Genomic DNA, 19,508 nt, shown 5'->3' on the forward strand with positions numbered 1-19,508 from the left:
AAAACACCCAAGAGCCTTGTAGCACTTTAAAGGACTAACAAATGCATTATGGCACAAGCTTTCAGGGAATCAAGTCCACCTCTGTCCTCCAGAGGATGTGGGGTGCTCAGTCTAAGGAGCGGAGCCATCCTGCTGGCTTTCCTGAAATGCAACCCCTGCCCCCATTTGCAACAGGGTTGATAAGCCTCCTGATAAGCCACTTAAAAATATTTTAAAGTAGTGGAATGGAACTGCAGTTTCAAAAGGGGACACGTGTATGGACAAGAAGCCCCAATAATATGGCACTTTGCCTGGTGGGCCTCCCATCCAGCTTGAGTGCATCTTTGGCACCTCTCAAAAAGCTGTTATCACACGGGGTTACTTTGTGTACTCCTGCACTTCAGTAGCCTTTAGTGATAGTGATTATGATACCCATTGTGAGGCAAGGAGGAACATAAAATTTCTGTGGTGTTAGTTCATGTTCACGGCTCGGCATTCGTGAGCAACTCAGGGATCACATTAATTAGCCAGCTTGTTCAAGATGATCAGTGATGGCTGAATAGAGCCAAGATCAGGCATGGCCAGACTTGGCCCTCCAGATGTTTTGGGGCTACAATTCCCATCATCCCTGAACATTGGTCCTGTTAGCTAGGGATGATGGGAGTTGTAGTCCCAAAATATCTGAAGGGCCAAGTTTGGCCATGCCTGGCCAAGATCATTGCCTTGCACAGAGTTCACAAAGAATTCACTAGTATGCCTTTCTGGGGTTAAATTCCCCTTGTTGATTTAATTTGGAACCAGTTGCTCAGAACTTAGCACTGTTGGATTTTGCACCACTTGAAAGATTTCCTTCTCACACATACATTTCCCTGGAGTTATATGATTTTATAGCTTTATGACTTTATAGTTTTATGGCAGCCTTGATATTTATAACGAGCTGGCAGTTTATCAACATTCTTATTAATTTTTTTTGCAGAAATAAGACTTAACCATGGTTAGCAGGAATCATGGATCATTTGCTGCCCCAGCTCTGGTTAAGACCCAGGTGTATTTTAACACTTTGGGTTAGCTTGGCACACTAAACTCTGTCCCCAGATGGCATGTATATGTCGACTAGCAAGCACAGAGACTAGAGCACTGGGAGAGCTAACCATGTTTAAGGAGAACAAACCTTATGCCATATTAGAGTTCATTTTACTTTATTAAATTATAATGATTAAATTATAATCCTAGTTTTACTCTTAAAATTAGTTTGGTTTTCCTTAGAAACACTAGTTCTGTAAAACATCATCCCAGTCAGGATCCTGATACTTGTGAATATATTTAACTCTTAAGTAATGTTCAGCAAAATCATTTAGTTACTGGCAGGGAAATAAATCCATAGTCTTTGAAAGGTATAAATTGTGTCAACTGAAATGTCAGTCCCAGTCAACAGACAAGGTCTGAATCAATCAATGAATGCACAATTTGGGTATCAAATTTTAGTGTATTCAAACATTGTTATTTGAAATCCAAACTTGTTACCTGAATATTTGGAGGAGTCAGATTTCGGCAGTCAAAATAAGATCCATTGTGGGGCTGGCACATACCTTATTTTCAGAGGTGAGTCAAGGTGGGTAGATTTTACTTGCCAATTCTGGTTACAAAATCCACACCCACAGCTGTTGGTGTGAGTTTATAGGGTGTTATTTTGCCAATGTTTAGATAAAGCAGGAGTGAACAGCCTTAGAGACACATGTGTCCCTCAGCCTAATTTTATGTGCCCCGCCCCCAGTTGATTCCTAAAGCCCCCTGCAAGTGGCTAGTTCAGAACTTTGGTAAAACTGAACAGCAAATCAGAAGGAAGAGGGAGAAAAAGAGGGGGGAAGCAGGTGTCAGAAAGGGAGAGAAAGTTATGCTTCCTTTGACTCTGGCCTTGCCCACTGCTGGCTTTTAGCCCAGGGGTCAGCAAGGTTTACCTCTCCTGGGCCGGTGCACTCCAGCGGAGATCCCTCCACAGGCCGGATCGCGCGCTCCTGCGATTTCCAGCACCTGCGTCTGCGCAGACACGATTTCCGATGCCACGGTAGTGAGTCCCCGCGCTGCACTGGCGGCTTGGTTCAGGGGCCGGTTAAATGACCCCCGTGGGCCACTTGTGCCCCATGGGCCTTAGGTTGCTGACCCCTGTTTTAGCACCATGCACAGTCAGCATGCGGCACTCAACAGATTATCCCTAAAGAAATGCGGCACTCGACTGAAAATAATACTGCCCAACTTGCCCTAAATGATCTAAAAGTAAAGTTTTGTTCGTTCTTCCTTGCACATCAACACTCAAACTCTGATCTCGGCTAGAACCAGTACTGGCAGGCAATACATTGCTGATGCTTACTGAGTGTGGGAAAGGCAAGACTGTGGTGTGCAGAGGATTTTCAGTGGTATTTAGATTTGCAGTTTAGAATATAATTTTAGTGTAGATACTTATTAAGAAGCATGCTACTTCCCCATGTTGTATGCTGAAGGAATATAAAAGGCAAGGAATATAAAAAAGTTGATTGCTTTCTTAGACACCATTAATCCAAACATGCTATGAAACATTAGGAAAAGTACTATATAGTAGAATGATCAAACTGCTTCCTTTAATAACTTATATATAGCTAAGCAATTTTTGACTGCTAAGCCCTGGCAATCTGTATAATCGGAAACAGCTAACACTCTCCCTTTAATATTCTTTAAAAGCCAGAACTTTTCAAAAAAAAAAAAATTGCAGAAGGCTCAGGAAGGCTGTGGTTTCCCTGGCGTACTATGGAACAAGGGAGAAAAAGCTCTGCCTGTTGAGCACAGAGAAAAATCAATTGTCACAACCAGTTTTAAGACACGCTGCTGTATTTTTAAATTTTTAAAATATTTTTTACACAGCTGAAACTGCTGTGGGGGAACCCTTTGCTATTCTTCAGGTTGATGATCTTTTCCAACATCGCCACAAGGCAAATTAAATCAATCTAGCTGTTCCTGTAACACTACAGTTCCTTTGTGACCGTAATTTCTTTGTGAAGTTTTCCTTTGTTGTCATTTACCTCTTGCTGTGGATCATAAGAGAAGTTGAATTGAAATGACATTGTATCCATTTCAATTCATAATGGTAGTCTGGCTCTTTTCCCCCTTTCCATTTTTTTTTTTTTTACTCAACCCCAGTTGACTGACACAGAGTCCAGGTTTTCTTTAGCCAGCTGTTGTTTGGTGCAATTCCACTAGATGTCCTCATAGATCTACTTTTTGTTACCATTGGTGATGTAAAAGCCAGGCAGAGGAGTGGTAGCAGTTGGATAGACAATGGTAACAAAAACCAGGTAATCAGCAGAGAAGACCTTTATCCCTGTTTGCTTTGCTTGTCAAAGTGAAAATATTGTTTAGTGGACAGATACCTTCTACCGAGGGTATATGATTGAAACTGGTTGGCTTTTGTAGAATTTTTAGAGGTGCTCCAAGTACCATGACACCAAAATTAATGAAGTTGTACAGAAGAGTCTCCTGTCTTTCTGCTGATTGCCATATTTAATTAACATTTATGGTGGTTTAATGGGAAACAGTATGTGTCTGGCTGTACCAGCTTTAATCACTCCATCATGTCTTTAATCTGCTCAGCAACCATTATTCCTAATACTCCATCTTGTTATATGTTTGCGGGTATATTTAAAAATATTTATTTTCCTCTTCTATTTGGTATGAATGCAAAATGACTGTGTAACAGGAATGAAGAGTAATAAGCATGTTGCCTTATAAACTGTGCTGCTCTGATATGTGATTGCTCATATGATGATTGATTAAAACCTTCATAGCAAGTCCTTTTGAGAAGTTTGCTATCAGATTTGAGACTGTTTCCTGCATGTTAACAGAATGTATTATAAAATGATGCATGGTCTCCAGAATAATTGATATTAATAATTAAAAACAGTCCCTGAAATGCATTGGGTCTTGAAATGTGCCTTGCACCAGTTCCATTATTGAACAGAAGAATACAAATTATTGTTGAAGAAAATGGTTCTTAAATATTTTCCTCTTCTGTACCCTCCCTCCCCCAGTGTCTTATTCTATTATTGCATTTTGACAAAATACAACTTAGATGGAAATGAAAACCAGGGACTGTTACTAACCAATATCAAAACATTATACAACTGGCAGTTACTTGGGTTTCGCTACAGCATTTGATTAGTAGAAGCTTCTTCAAAGCAGCTGTATATTATGCATGGAAGAACTTTCATTTTTCTTTCACCAAATCAGTGCATTTCAGACCAGATCTTAATTTTCCTTTAAACAAGAAGAAAAAGCCAAATATTGTTATGTTTTGGGGGTTTTTTAATGTAGGAATATTTGGACGAACATAATCTTTGTTGAATGAAGAAATGTTTCCCCTCTTTTTTCTGAATAACCCTTAAATGAGTTATGGAGATGCAAAGAAAAGACGGGGAAAACTGATGATAAGTTGTCCGGAATAATTTTTAGTAGTCTAAACTGTTACCTATCAAAAGCTGTAGTGGAATTCCTGCTTTCTCCTAAAAATCAAGTTCTGGGGAATGATGTATGGCGTGCTGACCGAGCCTGATGTTGCATGTTGACATATTCAAACAGCTGCAAGATAACTCAAAGAGAATGCCAAGAACACATGCCACAGGAAATGCAAGCAAAGTTTTAGAGGAACAGAATCACTGCTGAAGAGATCACTCATCCATCTCCCTCAATGCCTGTTTCCCCACAACCATGGCGTTACCCCCTTGCTTGTCAGATATACTGTGTATAGCAAGTCATAGAGGCCTTAGAATAGGACTTGACCCATTTTGGGAGATTTTTATCCTCCTTTCTCAGTTTAAAAACAACAGCAACCCCCAAGTCAATGAGAAATGTTTTAAATTAACATGGGAATTGTGACTGCTTCTTTGTAAGGTTACAAGCCTTTTATTTTTATTTTTAAAAAAGTTTGGGTGCACATTTGCTCTTACGGGTTGTGCTTTTTGACTACCAGCGACATGCTTCAATGTCACTAAAATTAAATTAGTTCATGCTAAGCCATTGCCAATAAAATATGGCCCAGTGCAACATGAGAAACAATTATAAGATGTCCTTTGGTTTCACCTTCATGTGTTATTTGTGAATGAAGTCACGTTAGAGAATTGAACAAATTGGGCTTTCTCAAAGACAGCACATTTGAAGCACTGAAACCTGAAACCATTCCAAGTTGAAGAACTGTCAATTTGCATTGAGCTTCATCAGCCTCACTGAAAAAGGGGGAAATCATTGACTTTATGACATTTGATGGCTTTTCAAATTTATTTCTTGTGGTGGCTACAATACTGAAATCCCGCAATACTGTAGATACAGGAAAGAAAATATGATGATGATGATAATGATTGGTTCAACATGTTCCAGTGGACCCATATTTGGTGCACTCTGGTGATGCCTTACATGTGAACTGCCCTTAATGTTGAACTTAGAACCACAGAATTGTAGAATTGGAGGGCACCCTGGGTGTCATCTAGTCCAACCCCCTGCAATGCAGGAATCCCAGCTAGTAGCAGCATCTCTTGCAATGGACATAATTTGGTATTTCGTCAAATTGGTTTTATGTCCTCTGAGGTGCATGCTCAACGAATGGGATTGTGATCTCCTTAGTACTGAGGGGAGGAAATGGCCAAAGCCAAATTTAGCTTAAGAAGCAATGGCTTTGCACTATTCACCTTTTCAATTTAAAGATTACAGTGGCAACAAGGGTGCGAGGGAAAGCCTTTATACGTTTCTGCCTCTCTTTGGTGGTTCCTATTACCCCCATGCAAAAAAAAAAAAAGGTCTTTGTCTTGTGTTACCCCCTAGACAGAACAGAAAGAATCACTTAACTTTCCTCTACATTTGACGTACAACCACAGTGCTATTAATAATCAGAATGATTATATCCCTGGGTCAAGACTGCCATAAACTAAGGCCTGTATCTTAAATCCCTTAAATGACCTTCCAGCTGCATTGTTATATTTAACCTTTCCATTAACCTGCTACTCTTCCTCTCCTCCCATCCAACCCATGGTTATAGCCAAGATGTCCATCTACAAGAGAATCAAACTGGCATGTTGTTTTGATTGCGGACGCTCTGAGCGTGACTGCTCTTGCATGTCAGGCAGTGTGCATAGTAACATGGACACCCTTGAGAGAGCCTTCCCACTTTCTTCTGTCTCTGTTAATGATTGCTCCACCAGTTTACGTGCCTGTAAGTTTTAACACCAGCACATGCTGTTCCATGTCTGTGGTGTCTGTGGTATCATCCCCGTCCTGTGTCGTACATTGTGGTTTTATTGTTTTGGCTTTCTCCCCTCCCTTTTTCCTTTTCTTGTTCCTTTTTTTTTTTTTTAATACCGTGAGTCAGCACGTTTCCCCCCCCCCCCTATAACTACTTTAATTTATACAGATCTATATTTATATATTCTTCAATGTACTTCAGTAAAAGAAACAATATTTTGTGTAATTGTTGCTCTCCCTTCCTCTTGTGAGCTTTTCAGGGGAAATGCATCTTGGCAACAGTGTAGTTTCGTGACATTTTGTTTCTGATTCATACACAGTATAATGGTGGTTAAATGCTTTCTTAATGGCTGTGGTAGACATGCTATGCTCTGAACTAGGCATAGGGACAATGGCTTAGGGAACAAATGCTGTAGCTATTTTGGGCAGATTTGGAACAGTTTGCAGTATGTGTAGCACACAACCTGTTTAGCATCAAAGGTGTACCTTTGGAGATCTGCAAATGACCCATCTTTTGTCTGAACTAACATAATTTGATTATCATTTAGCGCTGCCGGTATCAGTTCATGGTTGGTGGGTGTTTCACAAACTGTTTGCTCTGTATAACTTATCTAATTACATGTTTTGATCTGGTGGTCCATGCAAGCCTTTGAGGGTAACACTTGAGTAGCCAGTGAAACATATTGGGGACAGGTAACCAGCACTGAGAAGTGAAAAGTCGGTAAACTAGAGTAGAAATAGCAAACTCCTGGAGTTACAGTATTCCATACATAGTGCACTAACTTCTCCCATGAGTTGCTAGGTGCTGCCTTACTCTGAATCAGACCATTGATCCATGTAAACCAGTATTGTATACTCAGACTGGCAAAAGGTCTCCAAAGTCTTTGCTACTACTTTCCCATGCTGTCTACCTGAAATCCATTAACTGGAAATGCCCCTGATTGACCTGACAGCCTTCTGCCTCCACCTTGGCCTACCAGCTTTGCCTAATACCGACTTCTAGCCCATCTAGGGATCAGTATTTTGAAATAAAAATGAGTCATCCAAAATGACACAGGTCAAAGCTCAATCTTTCTGGTGAACACCCAAAGTATATCTGTCTGGAGGAACCCTGCCCTGGAGGTTCCAAGGCAAGGGCTTTAATGATGGCTTGATGTCAATGGGCTAGATCCAGAGTAAGTTGACTTTAGGTGCCATTGAAATCCATAAAGCAGGTTACTCATGACTTTAAGTCCCATTGATTTAACCAACTTAATCTACCTTGAACCCAGTCTCCCCCCAATACCCACCTAGCACTTCTTGTATTTGTTGTACTTACCAGACATTACTGAATTGTGGCTAGCACATCATTGGAGTATCCACAACAACTAGATTTACCCATATATATATTTTCATAGTAGCATTTGCAAGCAAAAAAGAAACTATAACTTGAAAGTGTGGTGCAACTTTCTATTTTTTACTTCTGCCTTTAGAAGGGAAGGAGCATTAAGGTTTGGGCTGCATAACCTAATCAGCCCCCCCCCCCAACAAACCAAAACACGCGGCATGTGATATCATCGGCACCTCCCAAAGTACAGCTTTTGAAAAATGCATTAGCCACATATTGCATTCAGTCATAAAAGTGATGTTGATGGCTTAGAAGGTCTCTAGTTCCTCTGCTTCCCTCTCTCACCTTCCACCCGTCGTTCACACCGTCACACAAAAACAAGGTTTCATTCTTCTCTCTGTGTGTGAGATCGCCCATCTTTGCTGGTTAATAATAAGAAACAAGCATCAATACCAGTCCATGCTCTTTGTAAACCAATGCTAGTTTATTAGCTGATGTTGTCCCCGATTGTAATATCTGCATCTCCATACACCCACACCCACACACCCTTGAAATCCGATTGGCAAGGCTTCAATAGAAATCAGCATTTTCCTTCCAGTGAGGAGAGGTCAGACAATGCCCATTTTGACAAGAGCTGGTTAGCTCAAAGAACAGTGGTGAGAGTTGGCTTTTCATTAAATATGAGCAGATGTGAAATGTAGAGTGCTTGACAATTAGAAATGGCAGCAGTAAGGCCCTGGAATCAAAGTGAGGTCAGATTGGCGGATCAGATTACCTCCCTTACATTCTTCAGTTGTTCGGGAAATCATTTTGAATTAGTGTCAGCAAAACCTTGATCGGTTTTGCCCTTTGTCTTTCATGCTAGCACTGTATTGTTTCCCAAGACACTCATTAAAGGTCATTATACTATTACAGGGCTGGCTTTGGTCACAGCCTCCCCCTCTCCCCATTGAGTCAGTGTGTGCTTCTAAGATGGCTTAATGTGCTTTTCATTTCTCCCTTTTTCTCTCTCCCACCAATCTCTCTCCCGGCTTTTCATTTTAAAGAGAAACAATCGTACAATAATAATAATAATAAACAGGGTGGGGGGGGGACTGGTGAAATAAATCCTTAAAGAAAAAGTGGCTACCACAGTATTTTGGTCACAATCCTGTGGCAAATTCTTCCATGTAATGAATGGAAACTGCAAAACCTTTACTCCTCTGCAGCCCCCATCCATTTTAATTTATCTGGCAAAGGAGAACTTCTTGCTAGACTGTGCCCTGTGAAAACATATATTTTACACATCCATTTAAACTTGCAGTGTTGTGAATTGCCTACCCTCCTGTAGCTAAAGGCATGGGCCTTGCAGATATCTTTCTTTGCAGTAGCAGAAAGGTTCATTCGGTGACTCACAACACCATTCAAAATAGTGACTTCCCCCCAGGGAAAAAGTAGTCAAAGAGGTACTGGGTGCTTACCCAATGGAATTTTTTTACCCATGCACCCTTTGCAAAACCCACCAGTTTCGAAAGAGATTTTCCATGTAGAATGGAAAGCTACTGCGAGAAGAAGAAAAATTCCAAAGCTCTTTTAGGTGGGCAGGACTAATTGTAGTGTTCTTCAGATCAAGGGCACTATGGTTATACAGCACAGATTAAAATGGGCTTGTTAAACAAACAAACAAATGGGGAAGCAGTTCCTTCATTCTGCTTATCTCTGCTTCTCCTCCTCCATAACCAGCACCCCCACACTGCTGCTTCTTCCACTCCCCCCACCCCCCGCAGTCTATGTAGTTACAATCAGACAAATCACTTATCTGCAAGGCTCAGTATCCTTTCTCCAGTAGTGGTAAAATTTAGATGCTCCAGGAAGTTGCAACCACAGACTGTGCCAAACTCTTTCTCTCTCTCTCTGATTATGGGGAAATGTGTTACATGCTCCTTGTAAAAACTAGTGGATATGACCTCTGTGATGGTTTATGCCCATCACTACCATTTCTGGGAGGTTGCTGATGATACCATGGGAACTCCCTTTGCCTGCCAACCACCAATATGATGTCACAGTGAACCACTATGACCTCAGTGGATGTCCTGTTTTGCATGGAGGATAAAACTATCTACTGCTCCAGTTTAAAAACAGGATGTCTCTTAATAATGACTGCCGGGGAATATGAGATGGAGAGTGCTATTCTATTTCTGTCCTGCTTACGAGCTTCCCTTAGGCATCTGAAGAGCCACTGTGAGAACAGACTACTGTGCTAGATGGGCCTTTGGTCTGATCTAGAAGGGCTGCTTTTATGTCACGCGGACATTAGTTTTTGCCATCATAATGCACTCCTGCTTTGAATCTCTGTGTAGGTAAGGCATTGGGCATTGGGAATGCTCTGATATTAGCATTGGTGACTGGGTTATCCAAATAACTGTTGTGGAGATGGGATAAATTGGATAGAGAGAGAAAAAGCGGAAAAGAGGCAAGTAGAGGGTTTTGGGGAGCAATCGTAGCTCATGAACTTATTGGCTGGCTTTACAAGTGGGTTGAAAGAATTACTGAGATAGCATACGTGAGATTGCACTGTACCAATGTTAAAAGTATTATTTTTGTGAATGTTTAACCTTTGAAGCACAGGATGAGTTGGATAGGAAAACAATTTCTTAAACTATTTCCTCTGCTGCACATGACTTTCAATAGCTGCAACAGAACAGAAATATGTTGCAAAGAAATAATATAATTTAAATTTGTCCTTATTGTTTACTTTTTTTAAAAAAATGTCACTGTTAGAGTATATCCTTTTCAGCATCCTGTGATCCTGTAGTTATTAGTATCTTGGGGTGGGGTACGGCACCAACGGAAGAAGCAAGAAACCAAGGTTTCTTTGAAAAACTGGAACTTAAGAAACCCTGCAAAGAAAAATGAGATGATTTCAAGCCCTGCAGGAAAATCTTATTAGGGCTACACAAGAGATTGCAATCAGGCAGCTGTGTTTTCCTAACCCAAATTTTTATGAAACAAGCAAACTGGTCTCTGTTGGAGAGCATTAAGCATTACTTTGGCCTGACATTCTCTTAACGAGACTAATATAAAAAGACAATTAAATCAAGGGCAGAGTGACACAATAAAAAAATGTATTAATTCAAGCCCACAGAGATGAGAAATCACACACTATATGTGTCACAAATATCTGACCTTTGTAAAGAAAGCCAGTGTGGTGTACAAGGGATGGTCTAATGGCCTCATCCACAGATTTGCTAAACTAGAAAATAGAAGCTTGGGGAGAGGAATGTCAGCTGTTTTGTTGCTTGCAGAGCAAGGTATTATACCAGCATTGTTAGGACATTTTCAGTATATTATACAGCATGGACCAAATTAGGAGCCATACCTTGCCCTGTTTGGTCCACGGGCTGGAACCTCCCCACTCCTGCTGTATAGGAAACTCTTAATGAATATAGATGCTTAGGTTGCTTTCTTCCAAAAAACATAAAAGGTTTCCTTCCTCTTCTGTGACATTCTATTCTATTCCATTAGCCATCACTAATCAAGTCAAGGGGTTTCATCTGCCTTGTAGCACAGCCCTACCTGTGTGTACTTGAAAGTAAAATCCGATGAGCTCCATGGGTCTTACTCCCAAGTAAAAAACACATTGGGCATGTGGTCTTCAGGATTTTGTTTGTCTTTCAAATACAAACCTCTTCCTTCTAAAGTATTTCATCAGCATGGGCAATGAAGAAACAAAAAGCTGAAAGTTAGGGGCTATATTTATGTGAGTGGACTCTCTCTGGAGAAGAACTTCCAGGGAACGAAAGCCTCTCGCAATGATGATAATAATAATTTATTATTTGTACCCCACCCATCTGGCTGGGTTTCCCCAGCCACTCTGGGCGGCTTCCAACAAAGATTAAAAATACATTGAAATGTACATAAAAATGGAATAAGGATTGTTGTAGATGACCTGCCTCTCATTCTTTTCTCCTCTTTGTGATGTTTGATGATAATCCTGAATGCCCAAATAACAAGTTTCAACTATGGTAGTTTTCAAGCCTTCCTGTCGCAGTTCTCTAATGTACAGTTCTTACATGTTGTGAACTCCATGTATTTAAAGGGATATTTTCATCAGGGATATACTTCGGTAATCTTTCATAATATGGTGTCCTGTTTGAGGCCACAATTTGGTGCCTCCAAATGGATATTCTCAATTATGTGGGCTCTCGGCTCAGTGCCCTGTGCAGCAGAACTGCCCGCACAGCTCTGAATCCACCGCTGCTTTCAGTATACTTTGTGTAAAGAAAAAAAAAAACAGGCAAAAGGGAAGGTATGTGAATAATAAACCCTTCCAATAATGCAAAAGCTTGACTTGGGTAGGAACACTAGTGGGATTTTGCTTTTGTCTGAGACCCACATGTTGCTTTATTAGTTAACCCCATGACCTGACTGTCATCCCTCTTCAAATTCCTGTGTTGTTATAATCCCAGTACAAACTGCTGGCAGTGTGATGGACCCACCCACAAGGCTCCAGCAACCCAGTGGCTGATGCTTTATCCACTATTTAGGAATCACTGGCTTCACTATAAATGTCATGCTGTAGATAGAATAATGAAGAAGAAGTCATTGCTTCAGAATGAATTACTGTCAATACTTTATAGTATGCCAACTATGCAATCACTTAGCAGCGCTTCTGCAATATGAAAAATATTAGTAGTAGTAGTAGTAATATAAAGATTTTTTTGTTAACTTTATGTTAAATATGTATCCTGTAGTTGATCTCCTTTGTAATGTTTTATTTTGAAATCTTTAAGATAATATTTTACTTTTCTGTTAATTATGTTGGTTTGACTGTATACTCTATATTTGACTTTCTTCAGATTGTTTTATTGATTTAATATGCTGTAAACCCTGGGATGCAGGTGGCGCTGTGGGTTAAACCACAGAGCCTAGGACTTGCCGATCAGAAGGTCTGCAATTCGAATCCCCATGACGGGGTGAGCTCCCGTTGCTTGGTCCCTGCTCCTGCCCACCTAGCAGTTCAAAAGCACCTCAAAGTGCAAGTAGATAAATAGGTACCACTCCGGTGGGAAGGTAAACGGCGTTTCCGTGCGCTGCTCTGGTTCGCCAGAAGCGGCTTAGTCATGCTGGCCACATGACCCAGAAGCTGTATGCCGGCTCCCTTGGCCAATAAAGTGAGATGAGCGCCGCAACCCCAGAGTCGGACACGACTGGACCTAATGGTCAGGGGTCCCTTTACCTTTACTTTATGCTGTAAACCGCTTTGAGATTTTTCTTAAAAATATAAAGCGGTATAGAAAATAAATAAATAAATAAATAACATAAATTCCCTGCCCGGAACAATGTGCAGTCTGACTAACAGCAATACTCATTGCTTTTAGTAAGTTTTTTCCTAGCAGTAGAGTTTGCGTGTTTGGGGAAAGAAAAGTTATTTGTGTTACTTTATATCTTTACATCACTTGTCTTTCTTAACAAATGAGGAGGTAGAACAGTGGCTTACAAATAGCTAAGTATTGTGGACTCCCTGTTTTTTAAAAGCCAAGCCATGGACCTCTTACTTCTGCAAATGTGATACCTCCGTGGTAATGTTTGTAATGTCAATGGTGCCACCCAGGGCTTTTTTTTCCCCAGCCAGAACTCACTGGAACTCAGTTCTGGCACCTCTCAGGTGGGCGTCATTGCCATGAGAACAAGGGAGGCGTTCCTAGTGAGTTACGACACCTCCCCCCCCCCCCGAAAAATAGCACTGGTGCCACCGTACCCTCCAACATGTCCCAGCACAAAACCGGAACACACATCTTCCAGACCACGGTTCCACGCAAGTCACATGACCCACATGAGAGCATGGTGCCCAAAAACAAGATGTCCCTGACAGCTGATGGGTATGTGCCATAGACCCACTGGGTGTGTTACACAGACCCCCAGGGTCCATGGACCACTAACTGGGGACCACTGAGGTAGAGAATTGGAACCTTTGCTGGACATTTTAATTGCTAGGTGAAGGGTGGGGAATCTGTAGCCCTCCAAATTCTGTTGGACTGCAATTCCAACTAGCCCCATTAATTTGGCTATTAGCCAAAGATGCTGTGAGTTGCCAGTCAACATCTGTAGGTCCACAGACTCCTCATCCCTGTGCTCAATTGCTCTGCTTAAGACCGGCCATATAAAAACTGGTGGGGTTTTTTTCTTGCCACAGTCATTTTTCATTCACATTTCCCCCCTAAAATATTAATTTCCAAGACCATTAGTATGTGTAGTTTTATATTTAGGTATTTAACATGGATATTTCAGTGGATTGTTGTACTTGCTTGAGGATGATATAGATTTGAAGGATTGATAGCTGGAGAAATACAAGGAGTGTGTAGCAGCGAAAGGGGGTAGACTCTCCCATTCAAAGCCGGTTGCTGCAATAGAAGAACAAACGCAAGACAGCCTGACTAGTTTATTATAAATAGCTAGAATGTATGAAATAGATGGGTTTTGTTGTGCAGTGCAGTGGGTTCGCTCAGATGCTCGTCGTTGGGGTTAGTGCAAAGGAATTTGTTTGGTGATGTCCTCAACCCTTTGAATATTACATGTACCAGCTTCTGTGCAGGCACCAGATGCTCCCAAGTTTAGCAGCAAATATTTCCGAAGAGTTAGATGGAAAAGGCGGGAGCACGGAAGAGGCAGAGAGAAGTCTTTTTGAGAAATCGCTTCGGGCCTCTACTTTGGGTAGTGTTTCTTACCAGGGTCACAGGAAAGTGACTAGTGAATGGATTGCCTTGATGGGGACAGGCTAGGGGAAGAAAAGCTGTCTCCAGCCCGTGGAGCGGGTTTCAGAGAGGGCCTTATGAAAGGTGACATGGAAATTATGTTTGCATTTTTATTTCCTGAGTGTGGCTGGTTGTCATGAAACTCACCCTGACAGTTTCTTACCACCAGGCAACAGATTCTCCCTGTTACCTCCTCGGTGTAGGACAGATGCTAGCCAGTTAGCTCTCCGTCTCTCCTTCTCCTGAGCTATCTCAAGCGACAGATGCCAGGACTAGCTCAGTTTCCTCTTGAACGTTTCTGTCGTAGCCCTGCCTTGAGCCCAAATCCTGACCTTTACTTATATGAAATAAAGTACTTATGAACAAGCAAAGCCTTGATCCAGAGCAGGCTTAGAGCAAATGTCAAGCCAGACTTCTGCCTCCTCCTTCCACCTGCATTAGGGAGCCCAGATTAGACCTTAGAGTAGAGCGTTGGACTGCCTTAGGCTTTACAGGTCTGGAGAGACATAACTTATTAACAAAGAGCTATTAAATTTTTATCCATTTTTACAACACAATATAAATGCTTCCTATGAATCTACATTGTGTTCATTATCATTTAAAATGTTAATTAAGTCAAAGTTACATTTAATTTAGTCCTAAATGTGCCTTTGGGAGGAAGCGTTTAGAAACAGCTGCAGGATTGAGAAAGTACATCAAGTGTTCTGGGAAGTTCCCTGCACCAATTTCAGGACAGATTATCCCTCCCCGTCCCACCACCCCACCCGCTTCCTTCCAATCCTAAATTGAATGCTGTTTGGTGTCTGAAGCTAATTTGTAGCGATACGATTGGGCACTGCTTCAAATTAGTGTCATACCAATAACTCCAGGGTTATTAACTCTTAGGAGAATACGGAAAGAGTAATGCACAAAAGAAGAGCTAAAGTGCTCATTCGAATTTTGACAACTGTTTGAAAGTGGGATGCAGTCACATTCTAAAGCGGCTTGCATTCTGCATTTTACAGAGGAGCTTCCCAGGCTGAGATTCCCATAGCACTAGGTTTCTTGATAGGGTCCAGTGCATGAGTGTCTGCATAGACAGCAGTGGCATAGAAATGTTTGTGGTAGATTCAGAGCTCAAGATGTCACAGGAATTGGATATCTGAATCAACTTTGGGGGTGCTTTATTAGCAGCAGGGAGGAGCCTGAGGCCCTCAAGAAGCTGTTGGACTCCAACTCCCATCAGCCCCTGCCACTATAGCCATTAGCCAGGGATGATGGGAGTTGGAGTCCAGCAACATCTGGCAGGTCACAGGCTTCTCACCCCTGATTTATAGTTAAAAGCTTCTTCTTTATACAGAACTGCTTCTCTGTGTGTTCTTTGCCTTGTCTGAACCCTTTACTCCACTAGAGGAAATGGCAAAAGATGATTTCCATATATTTCCATTCTGGAAGAAAGTTTTACTCTCAGGGTTATGGCTGGGAAACTCAGTTTGAAGAAAACAAACGGCAAATCTTATGTAATTTCCAACAACTTTTAATCTCTAGTTTTAATATAAGCCACAAAATAGGGGTGCATGGGGGGTGGAAGAAGGGAGATGGAACTGCCACATAAAATCTTAGAAATCATACAGCATCTCTGGGCTTTGTTGTGCAATTTTCCTTGCTTGCTCTTGCGTAAAAGACATTGGTTGCATTAGATGTCACTGTCTCCACGGTGTGCACAGCATTATCCTTATTTTTCTAAACTCAAATTGCTTTGCCTTGTCACTGCAGCACAGCAAAGCATTTTCCCATTGCTGCCTGTGTGGTAGCACAGCTGCTCAGGGATTTTAGTACCAGTCAAAACTGAGCAACAACTTTGTCTTCTGTCAGAAATTCTAGAAAAGGGCTGTTGTTGTTGTTGTTGTTTTAAATAAAACTGTTGCTTCTAGGCAGTGATATAACTACAGGTTGTAAGAAACTTGGAGCTGCTATTTAAAAAATGCCAGTTCCAGAGCAAGTTCCCATTTCATTTGCAGTGACCCACCTTGCCTCATGCTCTCTGGCCAACGTGTTTTATGGTTCTCTGCCCTCAGTTGTATCAGAGTAAATCTGCAACATTCCCCTGTTTCAGCAAATGTACTGCTTATCACTGAGTTTAGATACTCTCACAACTTAGTTCCTGCATTGTCAAATCAAGTTTGGTTCGTTTTCGTTTCAGATGAGTTCAGATGTATGGATGCTTTTACAGAGTTAATTAATCCATTTCAATGGGAGTGTGTCTTCGCATGCAGGGAAAGTCCCTATCTCACTGAGGGTTTGAGACCCATCGGCTACACTCACCTGCTTTAGCCAGCCAGTCAAAGCCATTCCCAGGGTGTAGCATTCTGGGAACCACAGGGGAGAGTTGAGTGTAGGGTGATGTCCAAAGGTAGAGGCAGTGCACCTCTGAAGAAGAGACACCTGTGAGCATTGAGTGAAAGAGGACTGTTGCTTAATGTGCCCTGCAGTTTGTGGGCTTACTGGAAGTTGATCACTGTTGGGAACGGACTACTGGGCAAGGAAATGAAGTAGGCAGAAGGTACTCTGGCTCTGTTGACAGATCTCTTGAGTGATTTGCAGTTGATTATCAAGCATTTTGACTCCCAATTGTTTAGCAAAAAAGCTGCTATAAATTATGATGCTGAAATGGAGGAAGCCTGGGGTAACCGTGAGTTGATGTTTGCATGGGTATTCAGCTCTGTTCAGCTCTGGTGCTCAAAACAAAATCCTGGACTTAGAATTCTCTCATTCTAAGTGTATGTCTTTTGCACCAGGTGCAAAGTAGAAGTCTGCCCACAGAGGTGGTTCTAGGGTAATGCTACTGGTTCAGCCACACTGCAGGCTGTCGAAAGGAAAGCCTCACAAAAATGCTGTCGAATGGAACATGAGAAGCAGTGGGGCACCAAATCGTAGCATCACACAGGGTGTCGCTGAAATTTGAGAGCCCAAAGTCTGCCCCTGCTGCTGACTAATGGTCCTTTGTTGCTATCCAAGTATGCTGTTCTAATATTTTCAAAATTCATGCTGTAGTTAAGCTAACATACAGACAATATGTGACATCAGGTGTGGGACAGGTAAATATGTGACTGCCAAAGAACAACCAGGAGCTTAAATTGTGTTCCTGGTGGTTCCTTGGCAAGCTGTCCTTTGAGGCTGCCTGTTTGAAGGTGCATTTTGGATTTACACTCTACCTGCAAATGGGCATTTTTCCTCTGCATGCCGACTTTGCAGATAGCTTTGCTTGTTGGCAGAGGAAACATGTTTGTAGGCATTGTTTTGAAGCCAAAAAAGTGTCTGCAAATGGACTTCAAAGGGGCTTGCTGCTGTCAGTGCCAATCAGCATGCCTTCAAAGGGGCTTGCTGTCAGCCCTGATCAGCTGATCATTGCTGACAGCAAGCCCCTCTGAAATTGTCACTAGACATCAGAATGACATCACATGATTGACAGGTGGATATGATGGCCCTGCCCACCTCTCAGATTGGTCTGCAGGGTCAGGGTGGGAAGAATCCATTTCCCGACTCCTGCCGTATACGCTGTGGTTTTTAAGGTAATCAAGTCAATCTGCTTGCAAGTGATAGCATTAGCAAAACCTTTCAACAGGTATCCCAAACCCATTGCCTGGAATCGAGGCAAAAACATATTTCATGCAGATCTTATGGATTTCTCTTTCTTCATAAGCTTTGAATGTTGACTGATTTTATTAGTAATTGCCTTTTTTGGTGTGTTTTTTGCCTCTGCAATTTCCCCCCCTGAGATTCCTTCTTTTGAGATGGGTCAACAGAAAGCATCACAAGTTTTGCAAAGATAGCTTGAGGAATTGCCTGAGAACCCCTTCAGGCTTTTAGTCAGCCCCCAGGCTTACGTCTCACATGTCCCTCCAGAGACTGTCCATTGCCTTAACATTTTATCCAGGAGGAATTCAGAAGTCTCTGCACAGTAGGGGGGGGGGGTGTTGTTCCTTTTCATATCTTCGGTAAACAAGCCAGCTGTTTTTGCTGTCATTGTTCTCCTGTACCTCCATTTCAAAGAACAAATAAATTAGTTGGAGGTAGATGACCCAAAATATGATCACATGAAATTAAAATTCTTTTAAAAGAAGGCATAAAGACGAACCTGTATATCCTTCAGGATAATTCAAAGTACACTAACAATTCATCCAACAAACCCCCAATGCAGCACAATCCAGTAGTTGCCTCATAGCTTTTGCAGAGGGAGTGCCCATTATGTTCCATGCACACCCGTAATAACCAGACTTTGTACTTCAACTCATTTGAAGAATGAAGTTTTAGGTGATTGTTCTGAAATAGGTGTTTGTTTGTTTTTAAAAAAGAGGGAGGGAGGAAAGAATCATTTCCATAAGTTTTAAAGCACATCATCACATTTCACAGATATATGTGAAATGACACTCTCCTTCCTTCATGTCACAATCATAAGTAGTCTGCTGCTACCCTCTGGAGCCATTCTTGTGTTATCGGTGTAATATTTTTGTTAGCGATTGAATCAGTGGAAACGTATAGCAACCGTTTGTTATTTCGCAGAAGTGCCTTGATCCTATTTTGTTTTTATATGGAAAAATGACCTGGGCTGCATACATCCATCCTTTAGAGTACTTTTTCTGTTAGAGATCAAATCGCCGTTGTAAGTATCACTGCCATTAGTTATCACTGCTAGATTTCTTAGCTTACAGTTTATTTTCCACTCATGAAATTGCCAGTCTGGGCTCCCCCATAACAATCAATTCTAGCCAAAGTACTATGTACTTTGGTGGATGTTTTAGAATATATTCTTTATGGAAGAGCTCTCTCTCTCTCTCTCTTTTGCAAATGTAATCAGATTTAGCTATCACATACCCATAGCTCCATTTTATTGTGTTACTTTGCCTTTTCTCTCTTGCCGTCATTTACCAAAAATGATAGGCCACACATGTTCTGCTACTCTATATTGCTGAAATATGCTTCAGTTCTGCCTTCCTCTATTGCCACTTTTTACTATTATTTTACAGATTTAATCTTCAGTATTTATAACTGGGGTTATTTGTTGCATTAATACATTCACTGACAAATCTGGTGTTGGTGGGTTTATTTAGAAGAAAATGGAACTGTGTTGCACCGAAGCCTGTAATGGTGTATGTCAGGAATCAATATAAATATATAGAGAAGATGGATCCCAATGTTTCATCACACTGTAGTGCCAAACCAAGAAATGT

At 41.5% G+C, this 19,508-nt stretch overlaps 1 protein-coding gene across 15 annotated transcripts in view; it reads left to right on the plus strand.

Moving 5' to 3' along the window:
* Positions 1 to 19,508, plus strand: part of KCNMA1 (potassium calcium-activated channel subfamily M alpha 1) — a 561,760-nt gene that overhangs the window by 434,126 nt on the left and 108,126 nt on the right. For 2 of the 15 annotated variants that reach the window (XM_081007630.1, XM_081007633.1), the window contains one exon: positions 6,035 to 6,208. The exons of the other annotated variants lie outside the window; for them this stretch is intronic. In XM_081007630.1, coding sequence (XP_080863756.1) covers positions 6,035 to 6,208 — 174 coding nt within the window. The remainder of the gene's footprint in view (positions 1 to 6,034; positions 6,209 to 19,508) is intronic. 15 annotated transcript variants of the gene reach the window in all.

The sequence above is a fragment of the Podarcis pityusensis genome (genome assembly GCF_964106645.2).
Source record: "Podarcis pityusensis genome assembly, chromosome: 5".
In the NCBI taxonomy this organism is placed as follows: Eukaryota; Metazoa; Chordata; class Lepidosauria; order Squamata; family Lacertidae; genus Podarcis; species Podarcis pityusensis.